Raw genomic sequence first — 14,713 nt, 5'->3', positions numbered from 1 at the left:
CGAGATTTGAGGATGTGAAATGTTAATTCCTTAGGAGCCGGTGCTGACTTGTAAACTGATTATTGACCAGAGATTTAGAATTGATGATTGATTCACAAGTTCCTGTCTATGTGTATTGCCTTATGTTAAAGGATCCATTATAAAATAAAATATTTTCCTTCTGTTTAGCCTTCTCTGGATATTCAGCAAATACAAAGTACGACCCATACCAAATTAAAGCAGAAATAGCAAGTCGTCGGGATAGGGTGAGTAGAATGAGTGCTTTCGTAACTAGAAGCCCCATTTGTGTTTCTCTGTAATATTACTTATCGTGGCTCATTTAATGCCGGTCAGTGTGACTACCACTCAAATTTTGGTTTAAAGATTTTCACTTACATGGATTATTATTACATTTGGTTTTACTCTTCACGTTTTTCTAAGAGGACGGGGAAAGTTTCTTTTTGAAACCGCAGTGCATCTAACAAAAAATCGCCTGTATCCCTCTGTATTTTTCATAGAGCTAGACTCCTCCCGCCCAATTTGTTATGATTTGGTGACATTAAGCCCTAATCTCCAAGGACTGCTTCCCTTTATTAGTGGGATGGCAGCCTTGACTGTCGGCAGCTTTAGCATCTGCCGGTGTTCCCTGGTTGCTGTATTCCTAGGGAGAGCCTTCCTGCACTGCCGTTTGACCAGAAGGTTCTGATGCCTCTTGCCAGTGACAGTGGAGTTCTTTCCGTGCTGCCCCGTTTCATCCCTTCAGCCCCGTCTTGGGTGTAAGGGAAAGGGGACTGTTGTGTCGCGGTTGCAGCAAACCGTGGCAGACACCTTGGAAACGAGGCTTCCTCTTCTGGTGTCTCGTTCCCGAAACCAGAATGTCAGCGCAGTGGTTCTCAAAGCCTCGCGCACCTGAGAAACACACGTTGGGGTGTCCGTAAAACGTGGGAGCTGCCAGGCCCAGCGCCTGAGTCTTGACACGGGCCTGCAGTGGGTGCCGGAAGCTGCCGACGGTGGCGCTCAGGGGACTGACCTTTCCCGGCCGGACAGCATGCTTTCAGCGACAGCGCTGCAGGGCGGGATCTAAGCAGGAAGCAGAGGGAAGGTGAAAAACGCGTGGCGTGGTTTGCTGATGGCGACGGGTAATCCGTGCCTTGAGAAAGAGAGCGGTGGCCCGTTCTGCAGAGGCAGGACCCTGTCGGGGATCCGGGAGGTTCGCATCTCCGCGGGACACTTCTTCCAGGATGGCCGCTGGGTGTGAGCCCGGGAGAGAAATCCGCGACGGGGGAGGCGACGCGGTGGGTTGTCAGCTAATCGGGAACGTAGGTGGCAGTGCGGGCAACTGCCGACGTCATTTTCACCACAGCTTTTCTTTGAGGAAAAAAATGTCATTTGTCTTCAGCTTTCCAGACTGAAACGCGAGCTGGCGCAGATGAAGCAGGAGCTGCAGTCCAAGGAGAAGGGGGTGGAGACCCTGCGAGAGTGAGTTGCCCTGATTGCGGAGGGGCGCCCTTCCAGGCGCTTCCTCCTGTGCTCCCCTGTGCGCCGCTGCCCTGGCCCTCCAGCCGGGCCGGCGTTCCCTTTTATGCTTTTCTTCATGCTCCTTTATTTCCCAATCCTGAAGCCTCAGAGTCCTTTTTTTCCTCAAGGGTACTCGTTTCTTTTAAGTGGAGAAACGTGGAAAACAAGACCTTTATTTTCTATTTATGCACGTTCTCTGTAGCTGCGCTGTCCGAGGCATGCAAGGCTGTTTAAATTTGAATTCCACTCTTGTTCGTTTTAGTCTCAAAGTCTTTTATTCTACAATTCCAATATCAATTAATTAGAACGAAATACAATTAAATATTCAGAACCGTGTCTCATAGCCGCATCGGAAGTGCTCAGCTGTCACTTGGGGGCTGGTGTAGATTTTCTCTGCCTCTGCGCAATGGACATTTTGCACCCGGTGACTCTTCGTGCATCATAGGGTGTTTAGCTCCGACCCCCTGGATGCCAGTAGTACCCTCTCACCCGGTTGTGACAGCCAAGACTGCCTCTAGATGTTGACGCTGTCACATGTTTCCTGGAGGGCACATGAGCCCCTGGTTGAGAACCACTGGGCTGGAGGCCACTGGCTTGAAAAGCACAGATAATCGAACATTCCCACTGTCCCAGAACATCCTGTTGGACAGTCCGGTCTGTAGGTCTTCCTCCTGTCAGCATCTTTACAGTTAGAACTTTATCCCTACCAAGAGCTTGGGGTTGAATTTCTTTTTTGGGGAGCTATGTTAAGTCAGCAAATTCAGTGAACAAAAGTGATTTTATAAATGGTGATACTGTTCTTTCGATAGAATTGATTTTCTTGAGAAAGGGTGGCGTATGCCTTTCGGTCAGCCGAGAGTCCATTCTGTCTTGATTCCGAGCCCGGCTTCACTTGCCGAACTTGAGCATGACCTTCACGAAACCTTCTGTGCCTACTTTTCTCATCAGTCAGTGGGGATGGTTTTCGCTCCGGCTGCTGTGACAAAATACCGGAGACTGGGGGGCTTAACCAGCAGACACTGACTTCTCACAGTTCTGGAGGCGGGAAGTCCAAAATCAAGGCATTGGCAAGTGGAATCCGGCGAGGGCCTGCTTGCTGCCTTCTTGCCCTGTCTTTATGTGCTGCTGCTGGTGGTGGTGAGCTCCGGCCTCCGGGGTCTCTTCTTTTAAAGACACTGACTCTGTCATGGGAGACCCCACTCTCACGACCTCCTCTGTCACTGCCCCCCCCCCCGAGGGCCCCCTCCATATACCATCACAGTGGGAGTTAGGGCTCACCTTGTGAATTGTGGAGGGCCAGGCACATTGCGTCCGGAGCAGCGATCATTGGGCCGAATTGTCCAGAGGGCAGCCCCAGGCCGAGCCTGCTCTGGTCAGCCTTCAGCAAGTGGCAGGGGTCCGTGCTGCTGCCTTCTCAGGAAGCGTGGGCCTCATGCTGCTCTCTTGAATCCTGTGTGCGGAGGCAAGGACAGGGTGCCGCACCTGACCAAAGGATTGCTCTTTATAGGGGAGGGACACGAGAACGTCAGTGTTTGACAAGTGTAATTATCTCAGCCTCATATAAAGGCTGATTACCGGGCGTGTCAGACCCTGTTGTTTAATACTAGGTTGAGATTCGCTTTCTTAATCATCCAGGATTGTTTTGGTTGATGATTTGTTTGCCCAGTTTTATTTCTGGGCTTATTTATCAAGGACTTACTATAGGCACCAAAGGAGTCACAGTAGAAAGGGGAGCTGGCTCCTGCCTGGGGGGGACTTGGACTTGGCTCTCTCTGGCCCTGAGACCCAACCGCGCCTTCTGCAGGTCGTGGCACATGGCAGGCTTCAGTAGTCCTGTCCACAGACTTAGTGTGACCTGGACCCTGTCAACCCTGCCGTCAGCTTTCTGTTTCTCTGTGGTTCCCCGGCGGCGTGCGCGCATGTGTGCGACAGCCCATGCGCTCTCCTGCGATTCAGTCCGCCGTGGGGGTTCCTTTCATTAGTCCTGGTCAGTATAGCTTTTGAGAAAAGTTTTGCTTGGGCAGAGCCATCTTCTTTCTAGTATCGGCTCCTGGTTTTGTGGCTCATCTTGGCCCTCTGCTGCGGTGCCTCCCAGCGTGCCGATACGGGTCCTGTAACTACCCCGGCCTCCGGATGCTCAGATGTGTGCGAGGTGGCATCTGGGTGTGCTGTGGCCACACTTGCCCGTGTCAGTTCTGCTCACGGGCCAGGTATGACGTAGGCAGAAGCAAATTGTTAAATTTGGGAGGCCTTCTCAAGTTTCTAGGGCTGTCTGCTTGAATCGGAGATTGACTTTCTCCTCCCCTTTGGCCACAGAGTGGCTTTCTCTCATTACCGGGGAGGAGGGCGGACATTCGGCAGGGTCTCCAGATGACACGGCGCAACCGAACGTGAGCCACGTGCTGGCTGCACGTTGCAGTTAGGACCCTTGTCCCTTGTAGAAGCTCTGGGGAAGGTGATGGAGGTTCGGCGTGCTTCGGGAACTCTCTGAAGCCACACAGGACCCCCGAGCCCCAGCCCGGTGCCTCTCCCTGCTGGCTCTGGCTTTGGTAGCAAGATTGACGGGCCCAGGGTCCGTCCCCTTGGCCTCCGCCACCCTGGCCGTGGCCATTCCCTTCTGTGAATACAGAGGTTCCAACGCCCTGGCAACTGAAGGCTGATCGCTAGAAAAGCAAAGGTGCCAGGGCTTGGGGCATTGGGGGGAGTGAAGAAACCCCTTCTCTTGGCGCCTCTAGGAAGTCAGTTCATTGCTTGTAGTGGAACTAATTTCAAGAGGCAGCCTCGGGTTGTCCAGATTTATGGGATGGGAGGCAGCCAGTGCAGGGACAGCTGTGACCGGAGACCTGTGGGGGTAAATGGGTCCCTGCCCAGGGAACCATCCTTCCTCCCTGCCAGAGCCTGTGGGGATGCCCGCCCCTCTCTAGGGGAGGCTGAGGAGGGGCATAGGAGAGGGTTCTGGACCCAGCCTTGGTCCTGGGTGACTCACTGCAGCTTTCCAGCTAGAGCCACCTCGAGAGGCTGTTTAATTGTACATGCTTGCTCCGTCTTCCCAGGAAGGAGACAAAGCATGGGCACGCGTGCCATGCCTCAGAATCTTTTGCAAGTGAAAAATAATCCCGTAGCCTTCCCCTGAATTCTACAGGCTAGGTAGGCGACGGAAACAGCTTACTGTTTTTCTGGTGTTGGAGACTGGCTGTTAGGCTTCCGCCGGACCCTGCAGGTTGGCGTTATTATTGAGGGATTTTGAAAACCTTCTGTGAGCATGGATGATGTGATTACCTTTCCCCTACTGTGAAATTCTAACTCTAAGCAGATAATACACGAGCCGTGGAATGGAGAAGGGCTTCTTGGATGCTGTTACCAGCATTGATTTAAGGCAGAGACCCTCGGTTTTCCTCCAGAAAATTTTCTGCTGCTCTTGCTTCCCAGAATATCCAGGATATTCTTTTCCAGAGCACCTCGCCAGGAGTTTAGCCGCTTATAACATTTTAAACTCTTACTTGTTTATCTTGGTGAGCTTTCCTGGCTAGCAAGGAAATCCATCATTACGCTTGGGTCCAAGTGAAGTAAAAAGAACCTTTTGTATTTTTTTTTTTTAGGTCTATGTGTATTGTTAATTTTTGTAAGTGGGAGCTGGCCATGGACACAGTCTCTGGGTTAGTGGTAGAATAGGTATGTGTGTGTGTGTGTATGTGTAATATATATAAACTTCCACTGATGGAAAATGTCAAATACACACAAAAGTAGAAAGAACAGTAGCGTGGAGCCCTCCTGTACCCTTCTCCCCGCCTCACCACCCAGCCACATGGGGGCCAGTCCTGTTTTGTCTGTCAGCCAGCCGGCCACGTCCCCCAAACCCTTACTGCCCATCGAGGCAAATCCCAGAATCATATTGAATCCACAAATAGCTCTTCTAAAGTTAGGGATCCCTTGTGAAAACATAACTATAATGCCTGTACCCCACTTAATAGTCATCTCTTAACATTATCCCTTCTCCAGCAAGTTTTCCCATTTCTCTGGCGAGTTTGGGTCCAGCTTCGGACGAGGCCCAGGCCCGCACAATACGCTTGGTTGGTGTGTCTCTGAATCTCTAGTCCCCTATCCCCTTTTTTTTTGTCTTCCCCTTTCTGACAACTTATTTGTTGAAGAAACCAACTTGCTTGTCCTGTAGAATTTCCCGGACTCTGGATTTCGCTGCTTTGCTGCTTTCACGTGTGTCCCCCCCCCCAACCCCCCAGCTTACACAGGTGAGTGTGGTTAGCTCGAGAGGCCTGATCTGATTTGAGTTCAAGTCCTTTTTCCTCTTCTTTTTTTGGGGAAGGGGCAAAGTCTGTTTCGTAGCTGATGGTAGCGTTACTTCTGTCGGGAGCCGCAGACTCTCCAGTGACATGGGGAGTGTCCACGGGTTCCGGTGCGGTCAGCCACATCCGTCCGTTCCTAGTGTTTCCCATCAGCTCCACACCTGATGCTGGGCACGTGCCCATACGAAAGCGCTCAGGATACGTTCCCACAGCGGGGTTTGTAGGGTCAGAGGGCAAATGCATGGGTCATACTGAGGAGATGTTGCCAAATCCCCCTGTGGTGTCTTCTTACCTCTAACCGACAAGTTTCTGTTCCCACGGCTGTGCCAGCAGAATGTGTTGTCAGTGCTTCTGCGCTGCTGCCAGTCTCACAGGCGAGAGATAGGATCTCAGTGTAGTTGTAATTTGCATTTCTCTTGAGGCCTTTTATAAATGTCTTTGGAGGAAAGTAGGAGCAGCATTTATGAGTATGAAAGTCTTTTGAAAATCGAGATTTTTCCAGTGAAAATGCTGTTGGGCTCCAGTGCCCTCAAATTTGTGAAGGTTGTTTAGAAAAATGATCTTCCTGTAACTTGTTAACCACATCCAGGGCCAAGGGCGGGGGACTCAGGAGCAGAACGTGCGCGGTTTCCCTAATGGGTGACTGATGAGAATGTGCTGAGTGTGCCAGTAGGTGTGGGAGATTTCCCTCTTGAGTTATTCTGAGATCTCCTGGAGATAGGGAGTACACCTCGTGTCAGATTCCGAGCTGTCCTGCGGCCAGAAAGCTCATTTAACGTTGCTTCAGCCCGAGCTGCGCACGCTTACGCGCCACTGAAGCCTCTTTCCACCAGGACAGCCGTAAGGTCCCCGTGTACTAGCGGGATGGCCCGAGACGCCCTGGGAGGGAGGCACCGTCCTGCCTGCTTCTTAGCATCTGTTTGTTGTTCATGGCATGCTGGTGCCACTCCTGGCCCCCATTCCCTTCTTGTACCTTCTGCCGTGGTCACCGGTGCAGCTCACCATTCTCATGCCGAAGTCATGGGGACTCTTTGGGTGTCTCCCATGCTTGTGGCTCCTGGGCTTTCTCTCCTGCTTAGAGTACGGTCCCCAGTACAGAATGAGTTGAACCCCATCCTGACCTCATTCCCCCACCCCCCGGTGTCACCCCCCCACCCCCCGCTCACCTGTGTCTACCCCTGGCCACCCTGTGACTCTCCCCACTGGAACTTTTAACTCCCTGTGCCTGGGACACCCATTTCCCCCACATTCCACGCACCTGTTCCCTCCCTGCTGTAGTTTTCTGCTCATATGGTGTCTCACCAAGATCCTCGCTTAAATACTGGCTCGAAAAAGGACTTCTTTCCATCACACTCTGTCCTGGAAACTGGATTCCTTTTCCTCAAAACACCAATCACCGCCTGCCCTAGTGAGCTACTTTTTGTGGTCTGTCTTCTTGACGGGCACACCGCATGAGAAGGACTTTGCTTTGTGCCCGGCGCGGTCCTGGGGACGCAGGTGGGTTGCAGGCAGAGGGCAGGGCTGAGGGGCGCGCATGGACGCTGCCCCGGTTGCTGGGCCGGGGGGCCGGGGTCGCGGCTCCTGGCTGCCGGGAGCCGTTGTGCGGTCCGTGTCCCTGCTGGACGCTGGCTGCCCCGTACCACAGGTGGGGGGCTGGTGTCCTCTGTAAATCGGCCCCGTCGTCGTCTTCTGAACTGCCCTCCAGTACTCCTTCTGTTCTGCAGCTCGCGCTCCGCTGTGGTGTAAGGAATCCTAGTCCCCGTTGCTGCTGTGCAGATCCTAGCAAGGGGTGTTGGCTAGACGTTCCGATATGCAGCGTCCGCACGGCGCTTTCCTCGCCACCAGGCCAGAGCCTTTGTGCTTCGAGCTCGCCGCTGCCCGCGGCCCCTCTTCCCCGGCCGCCGGTGCGAGGAAGCGGAACCCGTGTGTCTCCTCCGGCAAGAGCGGCCCCCCTCTCCCGAGCAGTTCGATCTGGGGCTTAGCGATTTCTGTGCCAGGGGGTTTCGTGCTTTCAGGAGACAGTGGGGCTGCTAACGGTTGGGACAGGCTCGGACCCACGGTATCCCAGGCCCCGGGCCCGCCGGGTGCAGCCGGGCCGCGCCCCCCCCGCGCTGCGCCGCGGACTCTGGGGCCCGGGGCGGTGGGGGCAGGAGGGGCATGAGCACTGTTCTGGCTGCGGGTCTGCTGCCCCACGCACGACCTGCTGCTGACAGAAGCTGCTGGAAGCTGCCTGAGGAGCATCCAAGGCCGCCTGCCAGAGCTGGTGGGGTAAAAGATAGAGTCGGAACCAAACTTCGCATTCGTTTGGGTTGTCGTGTGTGGTGTTAGCGCGGGCTAGCCTTAGACGCTTGCTGTGGGTTTACGGAGCCGTTTGGTTTGGGGGCCTTCAGGGTTTGACGCGGTGTGAGTTGGGAGGCCTTGACTTTGAGTGTCTTGCGAACCCGGTGAGGAAGAGGTGAGTGCCAGTGTGAGGGGCCTTGCTGTGTCCCTGACTGGCTCTGTGACCTTGAGCCAGTCACCGAATCTCCCCGAAGCCGCTGCGGATGTCAAGGGCTGAAAAGCAAAAGTGCCTTAGTCCCCGTGGGCTCCTCTAACCAAACACTACAGACCGGGTGACTTCTAAACAACAGAAATTTATTTCTCCAAGTTCTGGAGGCTGAAAGTCCAAGATCCAGGTGCCTACGTGGCCGGGTTCTGTGTCTGCGGATGGCCCGCTTCCCAGTTCCCGAATAGCTGTCTTCTCGCTGTGCTGTCACGTGACGGGAGGGGCAGGGATCTCTGAGGGGTCTGTCTTATCACAGCACTGATCCCCTTCATGGGGGGCTTCTCCCTCATGACCTGAGTACCTCCCGGAGGCACCAGGCACATCCACACGGGGAGTTAGGGTCCCAGCGCATAACCGGGGGCTGGGGGAGCTCAAGCGTCCTGGTCGTAGCGCACTGTAGAATAACCTACATTTTTATTGTACCGCCTTTTGTTCAGCGGTTATCGCTTTTCTGTCATTTTATTTCAGATGTACAATCACTCGCTTGGGCTCTTAGTTAAAATAAAAAAAAAAAAGAAAAGACTGTTCTTTTGGCAGTGACAGATGTTACTATTTTATGAAATGGAATATATTGGTATTTTAGAAAATACCAAATCACTGACCACATCCTCTGAATTTGATCAAAGCTCTAGAGGGAATTCTCTCTCTCTCTCTTTTTTTTTCTTTCTCTAGAGGAAATTTGAGCAGAGGGAGAACGTTCTCAAAGAAATGAATCTTGCAGATATAAAGGAAGAGGCTTCCTATCCTTTGCAGTTTTTATTAGATGAAGATTTATCACAGTTGAAAATTGGAAGTGGTGTGAATTCTGGGAAACATTGCTTGTCCGCGTAAAAGCATGTGGGCCCGACCTTGGCCGCTGTGAGCAGGTGCGCGCCTGCAGCGTCTAGGGCCATCTCTGCACTTGGCTGCCCAGTGCTGACTTGAGAACTGGGGTTTGAACCCTGGCAGCTCTGCCAGATCTTAGCTTGTCATCCTGGGCCACTTAGTTCAACGCTCTGAGGCTCAGGTTCTTCATTATAAAATCTGAGAAGGTCCTGCTTATCCCATAAAGCCGTTGAGGGGGTTCCAGGAGGCGACAGATGCAAAGCACACAGCCAGACCCTGACACCCAGTAGGTGCTTCACACATCGAACTATTCTAATGTACTCTTTATACAATATAATTATGTAATTATCAAATAGTATATGCTATATCAAATGTTTATGTAAGGTTATGTTTAGTACATAATAATCTTTTTGTAGGAGTATATTCTCATATAACGTAATAGTAATATGCAGTATTATTGACATAATAGGTAATGTATACATATATAATGTAACAATAATATATAACTTTTAAACAGCAGTATTCTGTCTGAAATACCAGGACTTCCAAGATCCTGTTTCCTGGTAGCTTTCATACTTTGTAAACAGGGGCATCTTCTCCCCTTTCCTTTCCCGCAAACGACACCTTCTGTGCATCTCAGACGTCCCCTGTCTGAGACAGAGCAAACAGAAGGTGCTTGCTGTAGCAGGGGTAAGGGTCTCTAGGGGTCCCCAAGCCTAGGCCGAGGCTCTCCCTTTAGCTGCTCCCGACACCAGGGTGCCCTCAGAACAGAGTGGAAACAGCTGTTCTCGGCCAATCTGCTTTCTCTTCGAGGTCTCAGAGCCACTTGGGTAGAGCTCCGAGTGCAGGTCCGTGGCCTTGAAGTTGAACAGTCGTCCTCCGAGGCGCTCTGCGGTGTGTGCTGGGCAGATGAACGACGGGGCTGCTGATCCCCCCTCCCTGAGGGGATTTGGGGCCCAATCGTAGAAGCTGGTGGCTCGACAGGCTGCTGCCTCAGTCCCTGGGGTTGCGGGTGGCCACACTTAGGCTTTATTGCTGCCAAAAGCCAGAAGGAAGCCACGACACCGAGGTGTGACTGCAGCTGACGCGTGTAGCGGCTCGAGCCCCAGCCTCAGCACCGCCTGCGTGTGTCTGCCCTTTTCTGGTTGTTTGATTAGCCTCGATTTTCGAGCCGTTGAAAACGTTTTGCTCTGTGTAGTGGAGTTCCTCTTCTCTGCGTGGGGGTCAGTGTCAGATGATGATCTCTTGGCTGTGATCTTCGTTCCGGAGGAGCAATAGACCTATTAGCAGAGGGACTGGTCCTTGACCGTTAGAGAGGAATCTGCTTTCTCTGGCCCCGGGATTTTTGTCCGAGAGTGACGTACATCCTTTTCTACCGACTTTATCAGCCTTTGTGGGTTGTCGGTGGTGACATTAAATGAGACGTTTTGGAAAGCCTTTTATCAGAAGATGAATACAGGGAGGCATTATTACATAAACGAGTCTGAATTTTCTCTGCAAGAAAAATTGGGCCACTTCTTTGGCTGATGGGCTATGAGCTAGATGACCTTCAATGTCTGCCTTCTGTTAGATACTCTCGGTCCTCTGTGAAACAGCCAAAAAGGGAAAACATGTGGCCCGGCCATGTTGGGACATAGGGGTGTCACGGTGACTTATGTGGGGACCCATGAGGCACCTGCATCCAAGCCACGGAAGAGGACTTCGGACCAGTTTTCATAAATACATCATCTGTAGCCGATGCAGGCCCAGCAATGCTCTAGAGCCCTGGGGTCTGACTCCAGAGGGAGGGAACAGGTTCTTGCCTGTTTCATTTGTCCTTCTCTTATTCCACGGGGGCTGATGGCTCAGATCAACTTGGGGTTTTGAGTACCGGAGCTGGTGAGTTTTTGACTTTGTGTCCCGTGAGTACGCAGCTTCGGCGTTGTCCTGACGGTCAGAATAGTCCTCGCAGACATTACACGTAAGGTGCCCAGGTAGGCCTTCTCCTGACGTTTTCTCCGGAAACGGGAAGAACGTTAAGTGGAGGTGTGAAGGGTTGAAGTGACTTGCCCAGGACCCCGCTCTAACGCTGGAGTCTCGCTGGTACTCAGCAGCCTTCCAGGATGCTTCCGTGAGCGGAGAATCGGGGAGCGCGGGCGGGCCGTTGTCAAGGACCCAGATTCCCCGGTCACGTGGGGGAAACACTTTCGTGTAAGGACCTGTGGAACAGGGATCTCGAATCTGAAAGGCCTGCTCACGGCTTTGCAGAGGAGGAGCTCATGCCGCTTGTGGACCAAAGTATTCCAGCCTCCTGAGCCCTGAGGGCCTCCAAGGCTCAAGATTTGGTGGGGAAGGTGAGACAGAGGGCGCACTGTAGGAGGCTGCCGGCTCCGTGAGGGCCCGAGCCAACCCTCGGCTTGGTCAGCAACCACTTCCCCCACACAGACCCGGCCTCGTGTGCACGGGGGCAGATGGGTCGGAAGGAGAGAGGGATGGAGGGAGAGAGGGATGGAGGGAGAGAGGGATGGAGGGAGAGAGGGATGGAGGGCTGGAGGAAGTTGGAGTGGATGGAAGGAAGGGTGAACGGGTGTGGGACTGAAGGAAAGAATTGGAGAGGTGAGTAGTAGGGGGCGAAAGAGAGAGAGAGCAACTGGAACCAGAATGAGGTAGAAGAAAGGTAGAGGAGACAGGGAGTTTGCAGTTTTGTATGCGGGCCTCATTATTGCATCGTTCACAACTTTTCTTCTGTCCCTTATGTGTTTGCGTGCAGATGTCATTCGTATGCTTGTTTAATGGACATTTTTGACCACTAACCCAGGTGCTGGGACTAAACAAATAAGACATGATCCTCCGCTCAGAGAGGAGTTTCAAATCCCAGGAAATTACTCAAGCCACTGTTGGTTGCGTAATCGTTAGTAGAGGTCGTGAGAACCGGACTGGCAAGTCCTCACCTGCGCTGGCTGTTCCTGGAGCAAAGAAAGTCGCCCGCAGGTCAAGCCTCATCTCCGTGTAGTACCACAAGCAAGGAAGGGCTCCTGGGATATTGAATTATCCCTGCCAAACCAGTGTGTTTAACTTGTGTCCCATCTTTCTAAAAAGCTTCTGAGTTTTTCACTGTTCTTCAGCCTATCGCTGGACTCTCGCACAGAATAACTCTTGCGTTTTCGTTTTAAACCAGGATTGATCGGAAGATGTCAAGCGCGCATACCAGCTACAAACCGGACGAGGCGCAGGCGATAATGACCGAGCTCCGGACCATCAAGAAAGCCATCTGCACCGGCGAGAAGGAGAGGCGGGACCTGATGCAGGTAGGGGCTGGCCCTCTGTGCACCCTGTGTCCGTCCGTCTGCCTGCCTGCGTGTCCATCTGTCTATTCGGTAACATGTTAGGAAGCTCTGGGTTTATGATATATATTATGTATTTGTCATGTATACGATTCATATATACTTTAAAACGTATGTACATGTCATACATGTATGTATGTTCTTTATGTGTGTGTATGTTTCTGCATACTGTGTATTAAAATATTTAGAAGTATGGGTGTTAGTTTCCTAGGGCTGCCATGACACCGTGCCACAGACTGGGAGAGAGTACCTGAAAGTCATTCTCTCAGAGTCTGGAGGCCAGAGGTTCATGGTCAAGGTGCCGGCATGGCCACGCTCTCTCTGAAGGCTCTAGGGGAGACCCTTCCTCGCCTTTTCCAGCTTTGGGAGCTGCTGGCGATCTTTGCCGTTCTTTGGCTCGTCGATGCCCTGCTCTGTTCTCTGCCTTCATTGCCCCATGGTGTTTGCCCTGTGTCTGTGTCTACATGCTTCTCTTCTTATAAGGATGCCAACCACAGGATTCAAACCCACTCTGATTCAGTATGACCTCACCTTAACTTGATTCCATCTGCAAGGACTCTCTTTCCAAATAAGCTCACTCTCACGGGCTCTTAGCACTTGGATGTATCATTGCGGAAGACACAGTTGAAGCCATAGCGATGGGCAACACAGATTGTTCAATAATCAAAATAATTTAGAAAGTCTGATGAGAAATTGGCTGCCACCTCATTCGCTCATCCCCAGTAACTATTTCTGTTAGCTTCTTGGGTGGCCTGCCAGCATTTTTACAGACACGGGAGAGTATGAACACATGTTCCACTGTCCCCACGGGAAGGTGGGGCTTCCTCACGTGACCCTAATGCCCTGTCCCTTTTCCGCACTTGTCCGCATGAGCTTCTGCCTTCCTCTATGTGGCCACGTGGTATTCCAGCTCATGGGCAGATTTTAGTTATGTGGCTGGGATCGTTGGAGCTTTCTATTGCTTTATTTTTTGGTCCCTGGGACTTCTGGGGATTTGGGTATTTTTAGAAAAAGCTTGATTTTTTGCATGTGGACGTGCACTGGTGTTTTGACTTGGTCCTGGGGTGCACTCCGGTGCTTCTGTTACGGCTTTCATTTTTTGCTCAACACCCCGAGTGCCTGGTAGGCGCGTGTCTGGATTCTGCAGAAGGACATGTGAAGCAGAGCTCGGACTTGTGGCCCAAAGGAGACAGGTGCGCACATAACTGCCTTGCACGGCAGTGCTTCCGAAGTCAAGGTCAGGAGACTTGTGGAGTGTCCCCACAGTGGTTGTTCAACTGCCCGTTACTGGGCCCTACGCCAGGCCTGCTGGATTAGGCTCTGGAGGTGCAATCCACCAATCGGTATTTTCAGGTGCCCTCCCAGGTCACAAGAGGTAAATGGTCAACGGTTCGATTTTCTCCAGGCGCTGGTGGCAGGAACAGCTCCTGCCGCTGACTGCAGCCTCTGAGGGCAGCATTGGACAAGGTGCGGTGTGGTCATCCCCCATTTAATCTAAGCCCAAACTCCGGGGCTGAACCAGGTGGTAATCCACCATGGGGGCTTGGAGGACTTGCCCCAGGAGGTTGAACTAACTCCTCTGCCTTGGCCTTTCCAAGTGTGCTGAGCTGGGGCAAGCCACCCACTTGTCTCCAGTGGGTTCCCCACCGGGGAGACTTATAGAATTTCCGTAAGAAGCTCCGGACCCCAGCGTCCTCTTTGAGAAGCTCCTGGGAGAGGCCTGGGCAACGTCTTCTCTAGGAAAATCCAAGAAGTTGTTCGGTCTTTTATGACCTTAACAGTACTGGCCCATTTCAGCATGCCTCCATCTGGATCCAGAGCCAGCTGTGCATGTCATGCTGCACCTGCACGTTCTGGTGTCTATGGAAACGTCTGCTGGAGAGAGATATATTCCAGAGTCTTCTAGAAAATTGTAGAAAATTGGAGTTCTTTTTTACTTCCACCCAAAGGAGTTATGTACACAAGGAGATACAGTTACTCTAGTTTCTGGTACACTAACATCCATATGCAAGGACTCTTGGCCATGTAGAATTACGACTGAAAAATCAGGCTCTAAAAATACATAAACCTCACCTGGGAGTGGTTTTCCTTTTGTGTGGTGTATCGCAATCTCAAGGCGGCATTCATCTCTGTCAGACTCATTTATCGACACAACATTTTGGATGGCTGTGCTCCCCCCATTTTACTGAGGTACAGTTGACAGATAAAATTTTAGAAATTTA

At 52.1% G+C, this 14,713-nt stretch overlaps 1 protein-coding gene across 1 annotated transcript in view; it reads left to right on the top strand.

Moving 5' to 3' along the window:
• The window catches only part of WWC3 (WWC family member 3), a 109,840-nt gene that overhangs the window by 53,430 nt on the left and 41,697 nt on the right, over window positions 1-14,713 (top strand). Inside the window, exons 4-6 of the mRNA XM_044236067.1 lie at window positions 169-245; window positions 1,379-1,458; window positions 12,326-12,455. Of these exons, the coding sequence (XP_044092002.1) occupies window positions 169-245; window positions 1,379-1,458; window positions 12,326-12,455 (287 nt within the window). The remainder of the gene's footprint in view (window positions 1-168; window positions 246-1,378; window positions 1,459-12,325; window positions 12,456-14,713) is intronic.

The sequence above is a fragment of the Neovison vison genome, chromosome X (genome assembly GCF_020171115.1).
Source record: "Neovison vison isolate M4711 chromosome X, ASM_NN_V1, whole genome shotgun sequence".
NCBI classification, from domain to species: domain Eukaryota; kingdom Metazoa; phylum Chordata; class Mammalia; order Carnivora; family Mustelidae; genus Neogale; species Neogale vison.
The sequence above is the reverse complement of the archived record's forward strand: the minus strand, read 5'-3'. Positions and strand labels throughout refer to the sequence as shown.